Here is a 26,289-nt window from a genome sequence, read left to right on the forward strand (position 1 = left end):
ACGTACTGTATAACGGTATATAAACAGCACACTAAAATGTCACTTTCAGTTATATGTATGAATTGAATTAAATAACAAATGGAATTCACATGAAAATATCATGTCATGAATGGACATTGATTTTATCAGTAGTTTAACGAACAGTACTGTCAAAATCACTGAAATTTTTGCTGAATTTGTTGATGTATTATATCTTTCATTTTGTTATTCTTTGGTAATATGTTGACAACGTGTTCTGTGCTTTTGTGTTGGGTTAGGTTAGGATCTAGTTATGTATGATTTGAGAGTTGATGGATTTTAATGTTTTGGTAGTTGTTAGTTCAGTTCTTATTCTTAACTGGTAGCATGAAAGTCTTGGAACTGTATAGTGGAATTGGCGGAATGCATTATGCGCTCAACGGTACGAGGAAGGTTTTTTCACTTTAGTCCCGTGACACATTTAAATCTATCATATTTTCTTATTGTCAGTCGTAATTGTTTTCATTGCGATATTATATTTCAATTCAGTTTTCATATGTTCGTTTATTGCAGCTAGTGGTTTGGAAGGTCATGTGGTATGTGCAATGGATATCAATACAACAGCCAATACTGTGTATAAATATAACTTTCCTCACACAACATTGCTTCCACGAAATATCCTATCCTTGTCAGCGAAGGAGATCGATAATCTGGAAGTCAACATGATTCTGATGAGTCCTCCTTGTCAACCTTTTACCCGGTAAGATAAATTCTTGATGACTTTAATTTGTGACAAAAAGAAAATAAGTGTTGACAACATTTAATTGACCATCAAGAAGCTCTTCAGGTGAAAGATCTGTATAATACTTAACCCGGCAGTGGTCGCGCACATGGTGCATCTTAAAGTGGTCGCGGTGGGTCACCATGACCCACAAATTATTATTTAACTTATTTCGTCAGGACTTGTTATTTTGAAAACTATGTTTGTACATCAATTAATACTATTATCTTGGACATTGAATCAACCAAATCTTTATTTATGTTCTTACTATACAACTACAAATTTATTTTTCAAAACGTTAATACAAAACGTCCACTTAATTGCATGTGTTACAAAAATTAGTATCTTTTCTGGAATATTGTTAAAAGTCAGAAATAATTTTACACGAATGCCTTCTAAGAACATGAAAAAAGTTTTAGAGATCATTTTTGAATAGGCACCATATTGAATTTTTCAATGATTTTCACACATAAACTTTTGGTACGAGTAAACATATAAAAAATAACAGAAACTAATAAACGTCGAAAACAACTGATAAATTCAGAATCTCTGGCTAGGATTAAAAAGACATTTACAAATCCAGCTTCTCATAGTTCTCAGTCTCTGGTTTAGGCATTTTCCAGACAGTCTAGGCAAGTCAGTTTGCCATGGATTCCACACACAAACTTCTTACAGATCGCACACGTCCGATACGTTTTGTTGCCAGTCCTGGAGCACAGTGCACATCTTTTTCGTTTTCTGGTACCTTCGTCCTCTTGAGGTCCCACAGGGAGTGGATCCGTTTCTTTCAGAGTGCGTAGAATTTCCGTCCTAAGCTGACGGCTAAGATTTCAGCCAGCAAGCGGGTCCTCATATACGGCGTAACCAATTCCTTGGCGAGTTCTTTCAAAAACTGCCTCCTCACCTGATGCTTGTCTTTGTTGTTCCAGGAATAAACAACTAGTGCATTGATAGCTGTCACATCCATAAGATGAAAAAATGCAGTAAGGGGCCACCTGTTTGTTTTCCTACCCACAGAGTAACTTCCCGACATTTCATCGACTATGTCAACCCCACCTTTCGTTAAATTGTAGAACGTAGTGATATCCGGTTTCTTCACATCACCCGTGCTAGTACCTATAGATATACTGTGGTGCATCGTTGAAATTAAGATGACAACCTTTCCTTTCTTTGGTACGTAGGATACCAGAGTTGTAAGATTCTTGCCAAATCCAAACATGGAAGAATGTACCTCACGCCCCGTACTTTTCACAAAGCAAAGAGGAAGCTGTGTCTTATTTTTTTTAATGGTACCAACAGTTGTTAGGTTATGTTGCAGCAACATGTTCTGAGCTAGGGGAACGCTTGTGAACCAGTTGTCGTGGGTGACATTACGTCCACTTCCTGAAATAGGTGATACAAGCCTCATTACAACTTCAGCAGGAGTTTGTGTGACTTGATGATACTGACCTTGTGGTTGTTTCCCCAAGTAGACCTCCATGTTCAGGACGTAGAAAGTGCGAGCATCAACAATGGAAAACACCTTTATGCCGTACTTAGCTGGTTTATTTCGCATGTACTGACGAAAGGGACACCTGCCACGAAATCCCCACAGCATTTCATCGACTGTGGTATATTCCGATACACTGAAATTTGCTTGACACTTAGCTACGATGTATTCAAAAACCTCACGCAGTGGAGCGAATTTATCACCAGCAATTCTAATGTGACGATCCTTTTATCGTCAAAGCAAAGAGCTCTGAGAAGAAACCAGAAGCGCTGCTGAGACATTACAGACCGAAAAATAGGTACCCCAGTCCCATCGTCACTCCAGATTTCATCCGTATTCAAGTGCGACGATTTCAATACTCCTGCATAAAACAGAAGTCCTAGTAATGCCTTCATCTCCTCTAAATTTGTGTTCTTTGAGTCTCTTTCACGTTCGTAATTGTCTTTTATTATATTGATGTATATATTGGTATAATCAACGATCTTCTGTAGAATGTCATCTGTGAAGAAACACTGCCATGCTTTCATCGGTGTGTTAGCCTCTTTCGCTGCTCCTTTGCACCCTGGAAGATGAGTCACAATACTCCGGCGCCTTGTACGGAGTGATTGTGTAGGTTCAGCCAGTTTCCATTTAGTGCCGTCTTTACCAGTGTAGTTACCTCTATAAAGCAGTGGGATGTCATCATCCGAAGTAGAGTTGCCTTCCGAATGTTCACCGTCAGTGGCTACTTCATCATCACTAACATCACTTTGTTCCGTATCTGTGTTCCGGTCTCGGTCGTCTTGTATTTCTTCTTCTGGATCGACATCAGTCCCTACATCACTTTCATCATCTCCCAGTTCATTGTCTGTTTCTGCCGAGAATGATTCATTTAGCAGAGAACGAATACGGTCTGCTTCTCTCTCATCCATTTCACCGAAACAAGGAAAACGTACTGAAATGTAAAATTTAACTCAGAACATTTGTGAACACAAAAGGTCGCGGTGGGTCGTGGTGACCCGCACACTACTTTCCTCGAGAACTGCTCCGCTCGAACTGAGTGCCGCCTGTTGTGCTGTGTAGAGGGGGTAGACTTAGGAAGATACTGGGATGGGGGTTGCTGTGTCGCCATTGGTGGAGGAGGAGTGAACGGAAATGTAAGCGTGCGGGTCATGACGACCCACAGCGACCGTTCTCGGGTTAACTCGCCCTTTCTTCTAGGAAGTGTCTTCTGTAAAAAATAATAATAATAATAATAATAATAATAATAAAATAAAATTCACACTTTAACTTGTTGCATGTGTGATACTGAAGACATAGTAGGCCTACATGCAAGAGAGGATGGGTTATAAACTTGAGTGAGTTGACTGTACAGTTCAGGGCATTTAGCTGTTAGCTTGCATTCAGGATATAGTGGGTAACAAATGCTGGGGCTATACCTTACTTACTATACTATCATCACCATAAGACCTGCCTCAGTCATTGCAACATAAAACAGTAGTTAGGTTACAGAATTGAGACTGTTGCTGACATACTGAATGTAGTAAAGTGACTATAGCTAAAATTACTCTGTTGTCATCCAGCTGGGAACTTAAGGGTGGCAGATCCAAGTAGACTACGTTATAGCTAACTTTGAAGTTGGGAAATGCGTAAGGAGGGTAGGGACATTCCAAGGATTTTTCGATAGTACCTACAGATCATTAACTGTTCTGCAGTTAACTACTACTAGGCCTAGAGTAGTGAAAGCGACGTATGTCTGCAGACAGATGAAGGTGGAGAATCTTCAGGGTGAGGAAATTAGACAGAAGTACATTAAGCCTACATGGACAAAAATTATGAAATGTATCAAAAAATAGACTAGCGGATTCAAGATGATGATTTTTGAATCATCAGTCCAGACACTAGTTTGATGCAGATCTCCATGCCATCCTATCCTGTGCTAATCTTTTCATTTCTATGTAACTGCCACATACTGCATCTGCTCTAATCTGCTTGTCATATTCATACCGTGTTCTACCCCTACCATTCTTACCACCTTCACTTCCCTCAAAAACTAACTGAACAAGTCCTGGGTGTCTTAAGATGTGTACTATCATTCTATCGCTTCTCATCAAATTTAGCCAGTGTAAGAAACTTCATATTTGATCTGTATTGACACTGTATTTAGGAGAATAAGAGGGGAATCATCTATCTATCAATACGAATGAAACTACCGATACTACTAGAAATTACATTTACCGAGCTCGATAGCTGCAGTCGCTTACGTGCGGCCAGTATCCAGTATTCGGGAGATAGTAGGTTCGAACCCCACTATCGGCAGCCCTGAAAATGGTTTTCCGTGGTTTCCCATTTTCACACCAGGCAAATGCTGGGGCTGTACCTTAATTAAGGCCACGGCCGCTTCCTTCCCACTCCTAGCCATCTCCTGTCCCATCGTCGCCATAAGACCTATCTGTGTCGGTGCGACGTAAAGCAACTAGCAATAAATAATAAATAGAAATTACATTTCACGTTTCTGGTACCAGTTTTGAACTTCCCCTGAGGTCATCCTCAGCTGTACAATTCAAAGTCGGCAAGTTATTAAAAATGTGTATTATCGGCACACTTTTTCTGGATAGATTTACACCCTAGTGCTGAATCGGTAGACCTTGGACATCTTCGAGATTAGTACTATCAACCTTTGAAACACAAACTATGAATCGCTTATGCATCGCTGTGCAACATCTCGCATACACTTTACGTACTTGTACTGTTGTTGTTTACACAGCAAAGCCAAACTATAGAATTCATGCTAGGACGAAGATTCGCATCGAGAAATGTTATATAATGTTATATAATGTGTATGTGACACAGTTGTTGGCTTAAGATAACAGTTTAGAAACTTCATATCGATCGATCATATTATCGATTCAATTCAGGTTTCATTTCCATTCAGTTGGCAGCACTACCGGAACCGGGAGAGCTCCCTCCTTACTCCTCACTCCCATACAAAATCTATCCAGAAAAAGTGTGCCGATAATACATAACATTTAAAAACCTTGAAGAAAAATACTACATTCACAAAATATAAAACTACTTTAAAATACTAAATATAAGCAGATCAGATAAAAAGGTTTGTCAAGTTATGCCAATATTTTTTGGAAACTTGTTTCACTTCCATACAATGCCTACAATGCCATGTTCCATATGAAACTTTTCAAAAACATCTTTCTAATTCCAATATCAATGTTCGAAATGAGCAAACTTCTTTTCTTAAGAAAGGCCTTTCTTCCTTGTGCTAGTCTGCATTTTATATCCTCCTTACTTCTGCCATCGTTAGTTATAGGCCTACCCAAGTAACAATATTCACCTACTTCCTTTAAGACTTCATCTTCTAATCTATTATTTCCTGCCTTACCTGACTTCATTCAACTGCACTCCATTAGTTTTGTTTTGGACTTATTTATTTTCATCTTGTATTTCTTCCCCAAGACTCTGTCCATACCATTCAGCAAATCTCAGGGTTTTGATTTCCTCTCCTTGGATTATGATTCCCTTTCCAAATTCCTCTTTGATTTTACCGTCTGTTCTTTATAAACATTGAAAAAGAGGGGGGCAAACTGCAGCCTTGCCTCACTCCTTTCGGATTGCCGCTTCTTTTTCAGAGCTCTCGATTCATAAGTTATCACTGCAGACTGATTTTTATATAAATTGTAGATAATTTTTCATTCTCTGGTATCTGATCCCAATCACCTTCAGAATCTCAAGCAGCTTGCTCCAATTGACATTGTCGAATGCCTTTTCTAGATCTACAAATGGAATGCATGTGGACTTGTCCTTCATAATTCGGACCTGTAAGATCAGATGTAAAGTCAGGATTGCTTCACGCATTCTTACATTTCTTCTGAAGCCACATTTATCTTCTCCCAGCTCAGCTTCAACTTATCTTTCCGTTCTTCTGTAAATAACACATGTTAAAATTTTGCAGGCGTGAGATACCAAGCTAATGGTGCAGTAGTTTTCACACTTGCCAGCACTGACTTTCTTGGGAATAGGTATAACAACATTCTCCCAAAAATCAAATAGCACTTCTCTTGTTTCGTACATCTTACACACTAAATGGAATAACCTCACCGTGCTGGTTTCTCGTAAGGCAGTTAGTGATTTAGAGGGAATGTCATAAGTTTAGGTTTCTCAAAGTTCTGTCAAATTTTGACTTACAGCCTCTTCTCGTTCCAGAACCATATCATCTACATCTTTACCTTGATACAGCTGTTGGATATGTTCCTGCCATCTTTCTGCCTTTTCTTCTTTCCATAGTAGTAGTTTACTATCTGAGCTCTTAATATTCATGCAGCTAGTTTCCCTTTCTCCGAAGTTTTCCTTGATTTTTTCTGTATGCAACATCTACCTTTCCAAGGAATATACAACCTTCAATATCCTTGCACTTCTCTTTCAACCATTCTTCTTTAGCTGTCCTGGATTTTCTATCTACTTCATTCTTTAATTGCCTGTATTCTTTTCTTCCCTCCTCATTGCTTGCATTCTTGAGCTTTCATCGTTCATCAATCAGGTCTGGTATCTCCTGAGTTATCCATTGATTCTTAGTTGAGCTTTCCTTTCTTCCTAACCTTTCTTGAGCAGCCCTACTGACCTCATTCCTCAAGACTGTCCTTTCTTCCTTTGTTGTCTTTCCTTCAGCATTTTCATTTAGTCCTGATGCAACATATTCCTTGAAACAATCCCTCACACACTTTTCTTTCAACTTGTCTTGATCCCATCTCCTTGCATTCCATCCTTTCTTCATTTTCTTCAACTTCAGATGGCATTTCATGACCAACAAGTTGTGGTCAGTCCATGTATGCTCCTGGGAAAGTTTTGCAATCCAACACCTAGTTTCTGAAGCTCTGCCTAATCATAATGAAGTCTATTTGATACCTTCCTGTGTCTCCAGGTCTCATCCACATATACAGCCGTCGTTTGTGGTGTTTGAACCAAGTATTAGCAAAGACTAAATTATGATCGGTGCAGAATTCAACCAGCCGCCTTCCTCTTTCTTTCCTTTGTCCCAATCCTAATTCTCCTACTGTATTACCTTCTCTTTCTTGGCCTACCACTGCATTTCAGTCTCCCATCACAATCAGATTCTTGTCACCTTTTATTTAGTGTGTTAAATCTTCTAGCTCTTCATATATTCTTTCAATTTCATCATCCACAGAACTAGTAGGTATTGCAGTATTATGGTGGGCATTAGTTTGGTGTCTATCTTGACCACAATAATCCCTTCACTGTACTGGTCATAGTAGCTTACTCGCGGCCCTATTTTCTTATTATTAAAGCAACCCCTGCATTTCCCGTGTTTGATTTTGTGTTGATAAACCTGTAGTCACCTGACCAAAAATCCTGCTCTTCCTCCCAACGTACTTCACTTATACCAGCTACATCTAACTTTAATCTATCCATCTCCCATTTCAGATTCTCTGACCTACCACAACAATTCAAACTTCTAACATTCCACGCTCCAACTCACAGAATGTCAGTGTCCATCTTCCTGATGATTACCCTCTCTCGTGTAATCCCCACCCGAAGATCCAAAAAGGAGAGTATTCTATCTCCAAAATATTTTACCTAGGAGGGAGCCATCATCAATACATCATTCATACAGAGAGAACCGCATGTCCTTAGGAGTTAGTTACGACGTTAGTTTCCTGTTGCTTGCAGCCATGTAGCAGTATCAGCAAGCTAAGCCGTGTTAAGTATTATTACTAGACCATATCAGTCAATCATCTAGACTGCCACCCCTACAACTTCCAAAAGGCTGCTAACCCCACCCCCCTCCTTTGATGAACCATTCATTAGTCTGGTCTCTCGACAAATACCCATCCGATATGTTTGCACCTGCAGCTTGGCTACCTGCTTCATTGGGACGCACAAGCCTCCCCACCGCGGCAAGGTCACATGGTTCGCAGGGAGGAGATTCAAGATATGAAGAGAGAATGGATAATATACCGACAGGAATGTTGTTACACAACAAGGGAATACTTTTGCAATAAGTGTGTAAAGGTGGGGGAAAATGCACATTTTGATGGTATGATGAAGTCGGGGCTGCTTGTAAATGTAAGAAAAGAAGGTGTATCAAAACAAGCTTCAGACAAAAACTGATATACATAGAGAATAATACATAGAAGAAGAAAAAGAGCCAAACCAATCATTTTAGGGTAAAAAATAAATACATTGTGGCCCGATTTTGCAAATAAACTGGATACATAGGCTATGTCTAGCACGGGAAAACCTTTCTTGACTATAATAAAGAATATAAGAAAGGGATGGATGCATTTTGCATTAATCAGGTGAAATAATTGCACATCCTAGGGAATTGCAGGACAGAGATGGACAGAATTTTTTTGAAAAGAAAAGTTGAACTGTATGGTGGGGAGTAATTTGGATGAAAACCAGTGCAGTTTCTGGCTACAGGGTGGCATTCAGGACAAGATTTTCAGTATGCGCCAAGTAATTAAGGAATGCTACTTGAAGAATAGACAGTTACTTTTATGTTTCATAGATTGATAAAAAAAGAAGGTCGGCAGAGCAGAAGTACAAATGATCAGAGCCATGTATGAAAAGTGTATAAGTTGTGTGAAGACTAAGGAGGGCAAACAAACTGCTTCAATGTAGAAACAGAACTTCAACAAGGAAGTGTATTATCCCCTCTACTCTTCATCACAGTTATAGATGAAATCCACAAGGGTATACAATGAAAAATGGAAAGCAACGAGACAAAGGCAAATGATATAGTAATATGGGGAGAAGATGAAATGGAAGTACAAGACCAAGTTACTGTATGGAATCAGGAGATAGAGGAATATGGAAAGAAAATAAGTGTGGAGAAGAGTAAGATAGTTGTGATGATGAGAGATAATAGAGAAGGAAGAGGGAACATTGAAGTAAATGGAATACCATTAGAAGTTGTGAAAAGCTTCAAATATTTGAGGAGTATACTTATAGAAGATAGGAAAATAAATGAAGAAATTGGAAAGAGAATCCAACAAGCCAATGGGTTTTACCAATGTATGAGAGATATAGTGTGGAACCTGCATATCCCAGAGAAGTGCAAGAAAATTTTGTACTCAGAAGACAACAGTGGAGAGGATAATGAATAACCTACGTATGTTGAAATCGTATCACGCAGAACAAGGTGATGTACTCAGATCCAGCAAGATACAGTGCTGATAGGAAGTAAACATGAAGCGGAAGACCTGGAAGCAGGTCATGGGAAGGCTGCATGACAACACTCCAAGAGAAAAATTGATAAAATTCCTTGAAAATAGCAGTATAAAGGACAATGTTGTCTGTGAGCAACTACGTATAAACAGAAACACTAAAGCGTTAAAAGTAGGAGTCCCCTGCTTTCATCTGCCTGATCTGGAGGACCCTGCTTTTTGGCCCCAAGATACCAAAGTCAAGTGTTTTTGTTTCCCAGGGAAAAACCATATCAGAGATGCAGAGTCCATTGTCCTTGCCCATGGAAATAAAACCTCATTGTAGAGCCCACACAGGTAAATAACAGCTCTGGGTGCATTTTATGGGAAACATGAGTGCTGTAGAGCCCACACGGGTAAATAACAGCTCTGGGTGCATTTTATGGGAAACATGAGTGCAAGTCTCAGCAGAGTTCTCAGCCCACACCTACCCATCTCGTTGTGCAGAGCCATAGCGCCAGGCAGCTGCCACCAGGTAGGTGAGCTGTATTTGAGGTTGGTCTAGCATTCGTATATTTCGATGAGAAAAGGAAATAGAGTAGCGTTAATGCCTGTAATCAGCACTATGTCCATATCATACTATAATCCGCATAATGGTAAGAAAATCCCCACAACTCCCATATATTTGTAAATCCCTCGTTTGAATGGATAATCGCTCATAGTCGCATTTCCATTGTGGAGGAATCGCTTAGAACTTTAACACGGTGGATTCGATTCTCCTAAAGCGGCTAAAAAATTGTGAACATCTATATGCAGTCTGGAATGTTAGTGCCATCAAATTTTGGAAAATTTTCTGTAATAAGTTAAGTGATGTCAACCTCGTCTATATTATCACCAAGAAAACTCCAACGAAAAGTTAATTCTTTTTATCAATATATTAGTAGTAGTAGTAGTAGTAATGTTATTTCACAGCAGATATGCAGTATATCGAGATATTACCCTAGTTATATGAAATAAGGGTCTCTAATGAAATGGTAATCGTGTAGAAATTTTCTTTTAAAAAAGTACATTGTTCATAATTTTTTCTTACATTTTAGAAGAACATTTTTTTCATATAAAAGATAAATGGTCAATTATAGCCAGTATGAACTTCAGTGGAAACAGAACCTCCTGTAACATACAGTATACCGAATAGCAAAAAAAAAAAAAAAATGTATAGGCTGCTATTCCCTACAGCTACAATAGCCTTCCATTTTCAATTTATATTTTTGCTGAAAGTTGTAAGTTTTATTTCCCACCACATTAACGTCACACTAGAAACATGGGAATCATATACAATATTTCATTCAGTCCTGAATAACAATGAAACCTTAACACGAGAATTCTGTTGTTGCTACCAAATACTTAACAAAAATGAACATGTTAATGAATAGAGCTCACCTAATAATGTCAACCTGGAGTTCTTCAATCCCAGCCATGTCAACTTCACTTTCACTATTCGAGGTGATATAGATGTTGATCCCCATAGGGAACCTGAAATATTTGGCCTGAATGAGTAAATTTATAATACCAATATAGTAGGTCCATTATTGGACATTATACATTTTCCAGCTAGCTAGCTGGCTGGAAAATTTGGTATTACTATCCGAGGTGTTTTCCGAGCTGTTGATTGATGAACCATCCTCACTGCTGCTGCCGTTAAGTCACATTAATTGTTAGGCACTCAGTTTCAGGTTCCAGAAGGCCTTTCAACTGTATACATTGTTCTTCAATCTCACCGACATGATGGCATACTAGACCTCACTCTTCCGCAGCAATTTCAGAAAATATCTGAATGCAAAGATTTCTTACATCATCCAGCTTGAAGGTTGTGTTTTTCTATATCACCCATTGTTTCACCTCACCCCAGATTGTTTCGATGCTGCTCAAATCTGGATGAGAAGCCGGCAAGCGAAGAACAGTGTGCCCATATTCACGTAAAAGACAGTCCAGAGTATAGCTCTTAGTTCGAGGCTTATTGATCTTTATAAGTTCATGAAGTTCAAAATTGAACATGTCATCTCTGTAAGGTACGTTGTGCTCTGTCAGCCAGTTCTGCATTTCTTATTTGCTAGCATTAGAAGTAGGGCATTTTTTACATTGAACTTTGTGAACATTGTGGTAGGATGCATTGTCTATCACAAGAATAGATTTCAGAGGCAAATTTTGTAAAAGCATTTCTTTCACCCATTTCATGTAGTTTGTGGTATTTATTTCTCAATGTTAATCATCGGATGTCTGATTTAAGTATCAAGAAGGCATTCAGAATAAAACCCAGCTCATAGCCTGTGTGAACTGTCCCTTTGATATCAGTGATTCAAGACCCTCTGTAAGACATGTGGTGTCACATCAAACCTTAGGTATTGTGTGGAAGCTGTTAATAGAGGTTTCATCACTGTAAACTATAGGGTGGCTCTCCTGATGATACCTAGTAACAGAATGCAAAACTGTGATTCATGCACTGCAAATATCATTACACTCAATTAGCAAAGACCTGTTAGATTTTTTAGTTTCTACCCTTTTCCACCGAAATCCAAGTTCTTTGAAATTTTTTTGCAAACTGCTGCTTTGGCCCGTGTTCTGTATACTTTTTTCAGTTTAGCCAACACAATTGGAACTTTTATCTCCGTTATATAAAATTCATTGATCGTCCTTTGTACAACGCACATATCAAAATCCAGTACATGGGTGCTTTTTTCTTTGTTCTTGCGAGGTGTACTGTATGATACCAGTGTTTCTGCCTGGACGTGTAGCATTTGTTTCTTCACGGACTCCACGGTGTACGCACTTACACGAGTGCAGCACACACACACGCTCCTGCACATTTTTTAGGTGGAATAATAAATTTCTTTTAATTGGCTTCTTTCTGCGTGTATTGTAACACGTTAGACACTGTTTCTTGCCCCTGTAAATGAAGAGTTTTTCTGTATACCTTAAAAGGATGGGAGGCATATTATCATCACTATTATTTCGCACAAGTCAACATGTAGCTATCAGTCACAACACAAAGTACATGCTGTCAGGGAGCCGTGTTAGTCATACTGAATCTTCCATGGATGCACCTGCAGTTAGTCTGATATGGGACTCAGTGACCAAGACAAATGTGACAATTAGCCATTATTTACTTTGTAATCTGATGATTTTAAATTTTAATAAAAATGAAAATATTGTACTAATCTAATTTGAAGAAAAGATACATTTTATGTATAAAAATTAAACACATTCTAAACATTCATGTCAAGAATACCTAGAATAAGTTTTTGTCAAGATAAGAGCAGTTGATTATTGCAGTAGATCATTTTATGAAGAAAAACGTAGTCTACGAGATTGACTTCATCCTTGTAGTAGTTCCAGTACTTTTAATGTATGTTGTTGAGAGTTGAAAAAAATAATAATATTATAGAATAAACATTTCAGTTTTCTTATTCTTGAAGAACTTGTTTTTCTCAATTGTTTCAGAGTGGGCCTGAAGAAAGATATTAACGATGAAAGAACATCATCTCTTCTTCATATATTGGGACTCATCCCTGAAGTCAGTGACAGACTGAAGTATATTCTCCTGGAAAATGTGAAGGGATTTGAAACATCTCAAGCTCGAAACCAATTACTGTCTGCTCTGGAGAAAGCTAACTTTACTTATCAAGAATTCCTGCTTAGTCCACATCAGTTTGGTGTTCCCAATACTCGACATCGATATTATCTTATTGCAAAGCGGTTGCCTCTTAACTTCTGCTTTGAAGTGGGTTCTCTTGTAAGTTTGAAATAAAATAAAGCTTTTCTGTTATGCACTTGAATTGTAAACAATGTATAGTGGGTGTATATGTATGTTGAGTCCTCAGCCAGAAGGCTGATTGGATTCTCAACTGCTCCACCATTAGCTGCTGAAGATAGCCTAGACATCACCGAGAGATGTTCTAAGGAAAGGAGGAGTGAAGCAGTATCCCATTGCTTTCCTCAGTAAGCCAGAAGACTGTCTCAATCTGCCAAACCTATAGAAGTGTACATTACACACAAAACATTCCGATAAACAACACTTTCACACCATTTATTTCATAGGCTGGCTACATAATTGATGGTATTTCTGGCATCACTCGTACCTCGCCTAATTTGTTTTTGTCAAAGCCAAGAATAACATTAAGATTGACCAACCCTCGGGCACGTATGCTCACGAGGATGGTCAGATGGCAAAAAACACTCCCTAATCACATAATGCAGCGGCAGAAGGCCGGAAATGGACAAATCACAATCAACCAATAGGAGACAATTCCACTACATTCCCGTTTTTTCACCAATTGGAAAGGCCGTTACTTTGGCCAATCCAATTGCATGACCATATATGGTCAATTTAAGATAGTTAGCAATTTCTCTAATATTACTATTGCGACACCTGTTTCAACAGCTGTAACCGCATGTGCGGTATAGGATGCCTCAAAATTAAAGCCCCTTACAAAATTTTTCAAACGTTACAAAATTACAATTCTTGCATCTTGCAATGTTCCTAATGCTATCTTTTGTCAGAAATCACCCAGAAAAAATTGAGCTGATTTTCTTTGCATTTTTGAATCGGGTAATCTTGGTGAGGGTCCCATACACTGGAATCATACACGATTATAGTCTCACTAGAGACTTACGTGCCCTCTCTTTTACATCCCTACTTCTTCTTCTTCATTTTGCCTCATGGCTGAGGCGTCGTGACTGTCATAATATTCAGCCCTCTAGCCGATGAACCATACTCCGCCATTCTTCCCTATCTAGAGCTTTCAATGTGGTTGCTCTGAGAGAACTCTGTAGGGGGCCGTTCACCATGTCAATCCATCATGTTGGTTCTTGTCCTCGTTGTCTGGTCCCTGGACTTTGCCCTCAACAATCAGCTTTTGAAGACTACCATCTCGGCGCATTATATGTCCAAATTAGCGTACAATCCGCTGAGAGACCTTACACGATAGACAAACTTTTATCTGAAGTTGGTTCAGGATTGATGTGTTCGTGCGATGAGCTGTCAAAGGAATCCTTAACAATTTTTCTCCAGCACCACATCCCTACTACAACCCCTAAATACCCTCTGTAACCTTCATTTACACTTAATCACTCTTGCAATGTTAAAAGTATTCAAAGTTCATAAGTCCCCATTCTGGAGGTTTCCCTAAATTACTTTTTTTTTTTTTTTAATTACAAACATATTCAAATATTTTCTTCTAGTTACATAAAAATTTCTTCAAGTTACATAAAATTTGAATACAAAAATCACTTCAAAAATAATTCTTGCATCTTGCAATGTTCATTCTGTCCAAAAAACAAAATGGTAAAACAGCATATTAAGAAACACTATAATCAGTTATTTTAAAATAAACGGTAAATAGTAATTTACATTCCTGAACTCAAAACACAATTCTTATTTCCAGTTCACCGTCCCACCACTGTCGACATTAATTATTAGTTACTCCTCTTCCTATAAACAAAAATATTTGTCCAGACATTATCTTCATATTGTGATCTTTCCTACTTTTAAAACACCACTGAAACTTATTTGTATACTAATGTCATTCCACACCTTCTCTCCACTGACAGCTAGGAACATACAACTGCATCAAGTACTGTAGTTCATCTCCTTTCTCCCAAGTCGTCCTAGCCCTTACTTTGCAACATTTTCCTAATGCTATCTTTTGTCGGAAATCACCCAGAAAAAATTGAGCTGCTTTTCTTTGCATTTTTGAATCGAGTAATCTTGGTGAGGGTCTCATACACTGGAATCATACTCAGTTATAGTCTTACTAGAGACTTACGTGCCCTCTCCTTTACATCCCTACTACAACTGCTAAATACCCTCTGTAACCTTCATTTACAACACCATTAATATGATTACCCAAATGAAGATCATTATTTATATTAGCACGTAGGTACTTACAGAGATCCCCATAAGGAACTTTCACCCCATCAATGCAGAAATTAAAACTGAGAGGACTTCTCCTCTGTGTAAAACATACAACCTGGCTTTGCACCCCGTTTATCATCATGCCATTGCCTGCTGTCCATCTCACAACATTGTTGAGGTCTTTTTGCAGTTGCTCACAATCTTGTAACTTATTTATTATTTTATACAGTATAACATCATCTGTAAAATGCCTTATCTCTGACACCTATCTATCGTCTGATTTTAGGCTTCTTTCTTCATTTCACGAAATTACTATTCATTCCGGATCACTGCTCAAAATAGCAATGCATCAAGCAAATACCTGCAGCCATTCCTTCCTGGTCACAACTTCGAGGCTCTGGACCATGATCCTGGTAGATATGAAAACTCTTCTTCGTCTAGGATGTTTAAAATAGCCTGTCAAAAACTTCAACAGAGTATACACAGTTGACTTTAATGAATGTATGAGTGAATGATATGGGAATGAAATCAAATGTTGTTGGAGTCATCATTCCATAGACTGGTTTGATGCAGCTCTCCATGCCATCCTATCCTGTGCTAACCTTTTCATTTCTACTTAATATTGCATCCTACCTCTGCTCTAATCTGCTTGTCATATTCATATCAAACATTGTATACTAAATCTTAGGTTTTCTCACCTATGTGTTACTCGTCTCACTTAAGATTATGCATTGATTCCTAAGAATGTACTCATGTACTAACATATATACAGTATATGATTCTTAGAGAAATTAGACTGTAACATAGTAATATTCAGTTCATTTCTTTTTGCCTAATATTAAATGGTATGTTGTACTTTAAGCTAGTTTGTAGACACTCTTCAGTTATTAATTTGATATATTTCTGTTATTGTTTACTTCCTATTTATCGTATACTGTTTTCATTAATTGTAATTGATTACCACAATATTTAAAATTAATGAAGCAAAAATCTAAAAAACTTATAGGTGGTTAAGTGTAAGAGAGGTCCAAGAGTCCTGAATTTGCCACTTCATAAATAAATAGACTACTAATGGTTCCTTCTTTTTCTTCTTCCAGATGGAAACCTTTCCATTTCATCTCAGTGATTATGAAGATACCAATCCACTAGCAGCAAAAATTAGAGAGTTAAATTTACAGCCAAGATCTCTAGTTCTAAAGGAATGTGAAGAGAAAACTGACATAATCAATGGGTTGTGTTACAGTGTGAAACATATTTTGGAACAAGATGTCAGTGAACAAGAATATGCTTTGACAGACAAGGTACTTGGAAAACATGGACAGCTTCTTGATATAGTTACTCCTAATTCAAAACGCTCATGTTGTTTCACCAAAGCGTATGGACATTATATTGAAGGTACAGGATCAGTGTTTTGTGAGTTTCCACTGGAAAAGATATCAGAAGTGTATAAACAAGCTGAAGTGTATGATTCTGGTAACAAAGAACTAATAGACTTGCTACAAAGTTTAAAAATGAGATTTTTCACTCCCAGAGAAATAGCTAGACTAATGTGCTTTCCTGAAGAGTTCAACTTTCCTGGTGAAATCTCTAAAAAGCAGAGATATAGATTGTTGGGCAATAGTATTAATGTTCATGTGGTTTCCTTATTGATTGCTTTGTTAACATTAGATGATGATCCTCCTTGAACTCCTATGCAGTTTATTTACAAGTTATTTAAAAGAAATTATCATGAAGGAATAGCAGTATATCAAGGTGGATATAATAAGAGAGAATGGAAAGTGACTTACCTAGGCAAAGTCATAAATAAATTGTTCTAAATTATAATTGAAGTCACTTTTCACTTTCTTGCATAGGCAAGTCTTTCTGTCTCTCCAGTTCTTCCTTATTAACACGTTCAATGCTGAGGGACTGGATCCGGCCCCTAGCGTGCTTCCCGCCAGTGCGCATGACCCGGATCCGGCCCGCGTTGCCATGCCATTTCTAAGCAGTCATTGTGAGTTCAGCTCTTGACGAAGACACATCGTATATCATACGCACCTTGAGTAGCAGTGGCGTGATATATTTTCGCTCGTCGTTTGTCGCTCACATCATTTGGTGATTTTTTACAATTGTAGCATTAGTGGGCTTATATGTTATAACTTTGAATTACTGTATATTTAAATTGTTTTTATCGTGAGTGTATGATGGTTCATTGTCGTGTTGATTTGTCCGGAGTGATGATGAGTTTACGAGCGAAGGAGGTGCTGATTCTGAAATGGAAAGTTCGGAAAGTGAGGACGAACCACAACTCAACCCATCTGGTCAAATCGAACATTCGGCTTGAAGAACATACCATTTAGCAAAGAAAACAAACTGCTAGTGCTGATACCGGGAGAAAACAAGCCAATTGACTGGTTCCTATTTTTGCTTGATAACAATTTCTTGGAATTTGTTTGTCGTGAGACAAACAGTTATGCGTTAGAGTTGTTTTGTGGGCCAAGCACAAAGGAGAAATCATGCATTACGAGATGGAAGAACGTCAATGTCAATGAACTAAAGACATTTTTGGGTTTGCTGATTCATACAGGAACATTGCAAATGAGCAGACTCCAAGATTATTGGAAAACTCACAGGCTTTTCAATGTTCCTGCGTTTCGACAGTGTACGAGCCGGGATCATTTTCTACTTATATTACAATGCCTACACTTTTCCCTGGCTAGACCTATCAATGATCCCAAACCCCAGTCATTAGACAGGCTGGAAAAGGTGAGACAATTTATTGATTTTTTCAACAATAAAATGTCTAGCCTTTAATATCCTTCATGGGAACTGTCCATTGATGAAGCTATGGTACTTTGGCGGGGCCACTTGATTTTCAGGCAGTATATAAAGGGGAAACTGCATAAGTATGGCATAAAACTTCATGCTCTAAATGAACCTGAGGGCCTCACTTTCAAATGTATTGTGTATGCTGGAGCCAACGACCAGTTGTCTGGGAAATGACACTCTACAAAAGTGGCCGTGCATCTTTTGGAGCAACTTCTGAATAATGGCCATGCCGTGTTCATGGACAATTATTATAACAGTTTTGCCCTAGCATCTAAGCTGCTGTTAAAAACACATACAGTACAGGAACACTCTGAGCTGACTGGCAGCACAACCCTCCAATTGTGAAGACGGCAATACTGCCTAAAGGTGGAACCATCGCTCGGTAAACTGAGGGGAATTATGGTGGGCAAATAGAGGGTCAAGCGAGTGGTACAATACATTTCCTCGCAATTTGAGAACACAATGATCACTGTCACAAATAAAAGGGGCCAAGAAAAAGAAAAACCTTTGCCAATAGTGCAACATAATGTACGCATGAAAGGGACTGATCGATGTGACCAACTCAAGGCGTACTATCCTTTCGAAAGAGAAACCCTTCACTGATACAAAAAAAGTTTGTCCACATCATTCAGTTGATGATCATCAATGCTTTCCACTTATACAACATGCACAATACCAGGCTTGGAAATCTGAAAATGGTTTTATACAACTTTCGCCTACAAATAGTGGAATCACTTCTGCCACCCCATCAAGCAGAGCTAGTGCGCATTCCTCTAAGAAAGAACAGCTTACATCGGTTGGTGAAAAATGATGAGCGAGACTCCAAAGGAGGAACCAAATGCAAAAAGTGCAGGGTCTGCTATAAAGCAGAAAGTAAAAAACAATCAACGTTTGTCTGTTCTGGCTGTCCAGATTTGCCAGGGCTTTGCCCGGTTGGTTGCTTTGACAAGTACCACAAATCGTAATCTATAATCTTCATTTCCGTATTGACGAACTACACAATTAGAAATAGAAAAGGATTTCCACCTATCAATACTTGTTTATTGCACTTATTATGCTACAGGACCAGTTTCGACCCTTTACATAAGGTCATCCTCAGCTGAACCATGCATACATATCTATGTGATGAAGCTATGATTAAGATAGTATTGCCAAAGGAATGCCATACGATAATAAACATTAGGTCACATCCAAATGGGGCATGTCGTAACGTGAACTGGCATATATGTCACTATGTACAACAATTTTAACATAAGGCAACACACACAGCAGAGCTGAACATATTTTAGCCCAATTTTAACCATACGTCTGGCACCTTTTTAAAACTGGAAAGTGTTTTACTCTATGTACATACATGAAGACAAAATCTTTTATACAATTTTACAAGCAAACCATATCATTTAAACTCCAGGAACAGCAGTTGAGTGTACAACTGTATAAATAAGACTTGAACACGGGAGTCAGCCAACAAGCAAGACACGAACGTTCATGTGCATGAAGTGCTCCCATATATTGTATTCATCTTGTACATATATACATATAAGTTAGTTTTAAGTGAGGGATGTTTTATCAACTAATTTTAAGATCTTAAACATACTATTTTAAACATACAATGCATTGTTGTACATAGTGACATATATGCCAGTTCACGTTACGACATGCCCCATTTGGATGTGACCTAATATTTATTATCGTATGGCATTCCTTTGACAATACTATCTCAATCATAGCTTCATCACATATATATGTATGCATGGTTCAGCTGAGGATGACCTTATGTAAAGGGTCGAAACCGGTCCTGTAGCATAATAAGTGCAATAAACAAGTATTGATAGGTGGAAATCCTTTCCTATTTCTAATTGTTAAGTACCACAAAGACATATAAGTAGACCAAACAGTGGATGGTGGGTGGAGCTGTAAATTATTGTACATAGTGAAAAAACAACATTAATAAAGCTAAATGTGGTTTTTACAGTTTTCCAATTTATAATATGTCATAAACAGTAATTATCGTAATATCTTTCATTATAACATAGGATTTTCAACAAAATAGCGATTAGTGGTGTAGCGCAAATATAAAGAATGAGAACCTTCCACCTAATCAATACCTTATTGGTATATGGTTACTAAAACATATATGTATCTTATTAATATACAGGACTGGTTTCGATCTCTAAATGGGTCATCCTCAGCTGATTGTATAATTAAAGCATCACTGAATCCAACAAAGAATGTCGTATGCTATGAATAATAGTATTGTTTAAATATGTTTTGTATGTTTCTCTTGGTCTAAAACAATCGTCAAAGTTTATATGACATGCAAAGTGCGACTTAAAACTCTACTTATTCCACTCATAAACAACACATAATGTTAAAACAATGTGATATAAAGTTATTATAACATGAGAGTGTTCTATAACATTCTTATGACACACATTAAACTTTGATCTGTGTTGGTAAAAACATTGGATGACTACGCAGGCAAATTTTGCAGTATGTTCTAGTATGTTCATGAATGTGGATTGTTGATCTTGATGATTGTGTACATTCAATTTTTGTTATTACACCACTTAATATTACATTAAAATATCATAATATGTATATCTTATTCCATTTTTTAGTATCAGCCTCGCTGTCCGGCATTTTATAGGTACGAATGCCCCTTCTTTATAGTTGTGTTTTCATGGGACATGTCAGTTATTGCAGTTATTAGCTTGTCGGTTTGTGCTGTTCAGGAGCAGGTCATGCACATGGACATGAAACTAATAGATTACAATAGTGGTGTAGCGCACGGTGCAGAGGGGCCGAATCCAACCCACAGACTTAAAATTTTAATTTAGGCATGTATCATCCTTATAAGCACATGTTTGGATTTTTTACAACATTTGGTAAGTTTTATATCATTTTTTCATTTTCAGGTTTTGAGGATGGAAATGTGTAAGTTTCATAGCAGCAAGCGTGTTAATCTTGATTTCTTTACAGGGATGTTCCGAAAGTTTTCAAATGTTGTCATCTCCTTTTTACAGAAACTACATCCCTAGAAAGTTTTGACCCTGTGGATTAAATTTTACATTTGAGTATGAGTTATGGTGAATAAATTTGATGGAATATGAAGTGAATTTAGACACATGAATGTAGGTCAAATTTCCTGAATTGTCATTACTTTCTAATTTTATGTATGTTCAGTCCTCAGCCCTAAGGTTGGTTGGATCCTCAACAGCTCTGCCATCAGTTGTGATAGATGGCCTAGGTATCACTAAAGAGGCATACTAGGGAAATGAGTGAGTTGGTTTCCTGTTGCTTTCCTCACTGAGCCAGAAGTTGCTGTTACATATCAGTCTGCCAAGCCCACTGAAATGTATGCACCAACCGACCCTAAGAGCAACATTTTCACACAATTCATAGTAGGGACGAGCCACATATGGAATGGGATTACCTGCATCGCTCATAGCTTAGTCACTTTCATATTGTCAAAGCCAAGGATAAGACAGAGACAGATCAACGAAAGTAACAAAATTGCTCTAGCCTTTACCAGAAGACTGTAAACACTAGGTCTCACCAGCAAAGGCATTTTCTAATTTTAAATACCTTGTATTTTGCCTACTACTACTCAGATATTAGCAATCATCAAGCCTATTTTAGTTTTGTTCATACATCTTTGGAACACTCAACTGGTGACAGTTAAAACCATTGATGGAGGTTTTTAATCCACAAGATATGACAGCTGTCATGGCCTGGAATATTAGACATCTTTGGAAAATATTTAATGTACCAGCATCTTGTCTTGTTTACCATAGCATAAACCCAAGTGATCTGTTTTATTTTATGTGGAATGATTCTGCATGCCTTTTTCTCTGACTGATGCCCAAACAGTGTCATCTTCTAGATAATGGTTTCAGTTGAACAAGAATATGTTAAGACAGGCAAAGTGCCATGCCAACCAATTTTAAAAAGAATGGTGTTCTTCCTATACATACATAAGTGCTGACAAGAGAGAGAACTACTGCACCATTCATTACTGTAGTATCTCATGTATGTAAAATGTTAACACAAATTAGTTACTAAAGAAGCAAGAGCAGTTAAAGCTGAACTGAGAGAAAAACCATTTTGGCTTCCAAAAATCTGTACAAATATGTAAAGCTGAATAAAGAAAGCCTTCATATTCAGTCTTGTTTTATTGCAAATACTTAAGAATGGTATATTTTCCATATAGATTATCAAAGTTAACAAAGGACCTACTTAATTTGTATAGCTGAAGAGATTTTTTTTTTCTTGCCAGTGATTTAACATAGCACTAACACATATACCGTACAGTGGGTTTTTGGTGACTATGGGAAGGGAAAGGGCTAGGACTAGAAAAGTAATTAAGGTACAGCCCCAATATCTGCCTGATGTGAAAATGGGAAACCACAGAATACCATCTTCAGCGCTGACTATGGTGAGGCTCAAACCCACCATCTCTCAAATGTAATCTTACAGATATGCACTAATACTGTGCAGCCAAATCACTTGGTGCAGAATGGATAGTACAATAAAGCATGCACTGTTATAAAGAGCATGCCATATGATACTTCAGCTGAACAGATATAACAAATTACAATTTACACTACTTGTAGCATGACATTATACACTGACTGACAGAGCAAATGCAACACCAAGAAGGAGTGGTTCGAAAGGGATGAAAGTTGGGGAAAAAACAGAGACTGCACGGACGAATAATTGATGTTTATTTCAAACCGATATGCAGGTTACACAATGCGCACGGCATCGACTCAGTAGGATGTAGGACCACCGCGAGCGGCGATGCACGCAGAAACACGTCGAGGTACAGAGTCAATAAGAGTGCGGATGGTGTCTTGAGGGATGGTTCTCCATTCTCTGTCAACCATTTGCCACAGTTGGTCGTCCGTACAAGGCTGGGGCAGAGTTTGCAAACGGCGTCCAATGAGATCCCACACATGTTCGATTGGTGAGAGATCCGGAGAGTACGCTGGCCACGGAAGCATCTGTACACCTCGTAGAGCTTGTTGGGAGATGCGAGCAGTGTGTGGGTGGGCATTATCCTGCTGAAACAGAGCATTGGGCAGCCCCTGAAAGTACGGGAGTGCCACCGGCCGCAGCACATGCTGCACGTAGCGGTGGGCATTTAACGTGCCTTGAATACGCACTAGAGGTGACGTGGAATCATACGCAATAGCGCCCCAAACCATGATGCCGCGTTGTCTAGCGGTAGGGCGCTCCACAGTTACTGCCGGATTTGACCTTTCTCCACGCCGACGCCACACTCGTCTGCGGTGACTATCACTGACAGAACAGAAGCGTGACTCATCGGAGAACACGACGTTCCGCCATTCCCTCATCCAAGTCGCTCTAGCCCGGCACCATGCCAGGCGTGCACGTCTATGCTGTGGAGTCAATGGTAGTCTTCTGAGCGGACGCCGGCCGGGAGTGCAGGCCTCCTTCAACCAATCGACGGGAAATTGTTCTGGTCGATATGGGAACAGCCAGGGTGTCTTGCACATGCTGAAGAATGGCGGTTGACGTGGCGTGCGGGGCTGCCACCGCTTGGCGGCAGATGCGCCGATCCTCGCGTGCTGACGTCACTCGGGCTGCGCCTGGACCCCTCGCACGTGCCACATGTCCCTGCGCCAACCATCTTCGCCACTGGTGCTGCACCGTGGACACATCCCTATGGGTATCGGCTGCGATTTGACGAAGCGACCAACCTGCCCTTCTCAGCCCGATCACCATACCCCTCGTAAAGTCGTCTGTCTGCTGGAAATGCCTCCGTTGACGGCGGCCTGGCATTCTTAGCTATACACGTGTCCTGTGGCACACGACAACACGTTCTACAATGACTGTCGGCTGAGAAATCACGGTACAAAGTGGGCCATTCGCCAACGCCGTGTCCCATTTATCGTTCGCTACGTGCGCAGCACAGCGGCGCATTTCACATCATGAGCATACCTCAGTGACGTCAGTCTACCCTGCAATTGGCATAAAGTTCTGACCACTCCTTCTTGGTGTTGCATTTGCTCTGTCGGTCAGTGTACATCTGTAAGCTTGAATACACAGTCATACAAAATATCAGACACTTGTACCTTCATGAAGCACTGACAAAAATAAGGAAAACATAAATAACATTAGAAACAACAGGTAAATAAATCATTGTTCCGTTCTCATGCATCAAAAGTATTCGGACACTGAGTGTTCCAGTCAAAAAAACACACTTTATACTACTACACTATTATTTCAGTACTTTGTTGGATATCCTTTAGCTTTGATTATCTTTTTTAGTGTGTTGCATGGTGTTCACATAGCGTACAGTTACTGAATGAGAATTCAGCCAGCAAAGCATTTTTGAGATCATCTTTGTTTGAAATGTCTCTCTTTACTATGTTCTTCTTCTAAGGTTCCATATATGCTTAATGAAATTAATTTCAGGGGATTGGGGTGGAGTGTATAGGTGTTTGGGAGTCTTATACAACAGCCACAGTTTGACTTCATGAGCGGTATGCTTGAGGTCATTGTCTTGCATAAAGTTCCAGTCGTCAGTCATCCCCGTTCTTTCCGCTATGGCTGGTAGTTCTTGTTTAAGGATATTCACGAACATTCTGTGCTCCATTACACCATCAACAATGTGCAGCTTCCCCACGCCAAGTTCACTCATGCAGCCCCACACACACATAGAGAGTAATCTCCATGTTTAACAGTTGGAAAGATATTTTGAGGCTCTAATTCAGCGTTCACTTTCTTCCATACCTTTGGCTTTCCATCTAAACAAACACATTGAATTTACTCTCATCAGTCCATGTCACCTTTTTGCCAAACTTTTTCAGTCTTATAATGATATTTCAAAGCAAATTCTAGTCGCTTTTTCCTTTTCGTTTCGTTCACCCACAACTTCTTCCGACTGATTCAACCATGGTATCCTTCATGATTACAAACACGCTGCACTGTACTTGCAGAAACTGTGACACCAGACTTCTGTAGTTCAGCTGCAATCTTCGGAGCACTGAAGCGGGGATGTTTTCTTGATATATCGGTCAATAACACACTAATCAACTGTATTTCTCGTCAATGTCTCGGCATCGGCCCCAAACCAAATCATTCAAGTCAGCATGATTGCCTTAGGTGGTAAGCAATCCACCATTGTCAAAGACGTCAGCGAGCCTTTGGATTCTGGGGAGCTTACACCAGCATGCAAGAGATTAAAGAGCAAGGGAGTAGGTCACTTTGCAATATTCAATGTCAATTCACTCCTCAAAGTTGGAAAACTCAAACATTTCACTGGTATCTCGTCCAAACAAAATATCCGGACAACAGCATTACAGGAACCCAGGTTCACAGACTTTTGAATCAGAAGGGTATAGGATTTTGAAAGGAAAACCAGGCAGGAGAGTGATGAAAAACGTACCTCATCTGGGAATGGGTTTTTGAATCAGAAGGGTATAGGATTTTGAAAGGAAAACCAGACAGGAGTGATGAAAAACGTACCTCACCTGGGAATGGGTTTCATAGTAAATAAATGAATCCTAGGAGCAATAACTGACTTCACTTCCTGAAACAGCAGAATTTCCACCCTTTCTTTCAAAGGAGCAAATAAGCTCTACCCGGTAGTCAACGCACATGCACCCACAAATGAGAGCAACAAAACAGACCCAGAAAAAGTAGAGGACTTTTGGGAAGATTTGGAGGAAACAATATCCACATTACCAACTAACAATGTTTTCATACTCCTTGGGGATTTTAATGCACAACTGAGAAAAGAAAGGAGATTCAGAAACATCATTGGAGAATATCCAGCCCACAAAAGGCCAAATCGAAATGGAGAGCTACTGATAGAATTATGTAAGACCTTCAATCTGGTCTTGAAATTGACAGCCATCAGATACCTCCCGAATAAACAGAAAACATTGACATTTCCCAACCCCAGGCTGGGAGATTTCCAGATTGGTCATGTAGCAATCTCTAAACATGCAGAAAAGGAGATCCAAAATGTAAAAGTCATTAGGGGTGCAAACTTAGATTCAGATAATTTTATTTTGAAGATCAAAGTCAAGATCATCCCAAGATGCCGAAAAAGCAGGAACGACTAAGTTCAACAATGTGGTGGTCATCTGAAGGTGATGAGGTAAGTGAACGCCGGAAGGCATGGGTGAATTGGTGTTCTCGTAAAACACCC

General features: G+C 39.0%; 1 protein-coding gene across 1 annotated transcript; it reads left to right on the forward strand.

Annotated features, from left to right (window-relative positions):
- Positions 1-56: 56 nt before the first annotated feature.
- Mt2 (methyltransferase 2) lies at positions 57-20,081 on the forward strand. The gene is made up of 4 exons (XM_067149859.2): positions 57-400; positions 532-718; positions 12,884-13,175; positions 16,394-20,081. Exons 1-4 carry the CDS (start codon positions 346-348, stop codon positions 16,979-16,981), a joined length of 1,122 nt encoding a protein of 373 aa, XP_067005960.2. The 5' UTR covers positions 57-345; the 3' UTR covers positions 16,982-20,081.
- Positions 20,082-26,289: the final 6,208 nt, after the last annotated feature.

The sequence above is a fragment of the Anabrus simplex genome, chromosome 6, assembly GCF_040414725.1.
Source record: "Anabrus simplex isolate iqAnaSimp1 chromosome 6, ASM4041472v1, whole genome shotgun sequence".
Lineage (NCBI taxonomy): Eukaryota > Metazoa > Arthropoda > Insecta > Orthoptera > Tettigoniidae > Anabrus > Anabrus simplex.

Excerpts from the sequence above, each read along its gene's own strand:
- Mt2 (XM_067149859.2), top strand. The coding sequence starts at position 346 with ATGAAAGTCTTGGAACTGTATAGTGGAATTGGCGGAATGCATTATGCG. Across the intron at positions 719-12,883 it reads CCTTGTCAACCTTTTACCCG|AGTGGGCCTGAAGAAAGATA; the intron begins GTAAGATAAATT and ends CAATTGTTTCAG. Across the intron at positions 13,176-16,393 it reads GCTTTGAAGTGGGTTCTCTT|ATGGAAACCTTTCCATTTCA; the intron begins GTAAGTTTGAAA and ends TTCTTCTTCCAG.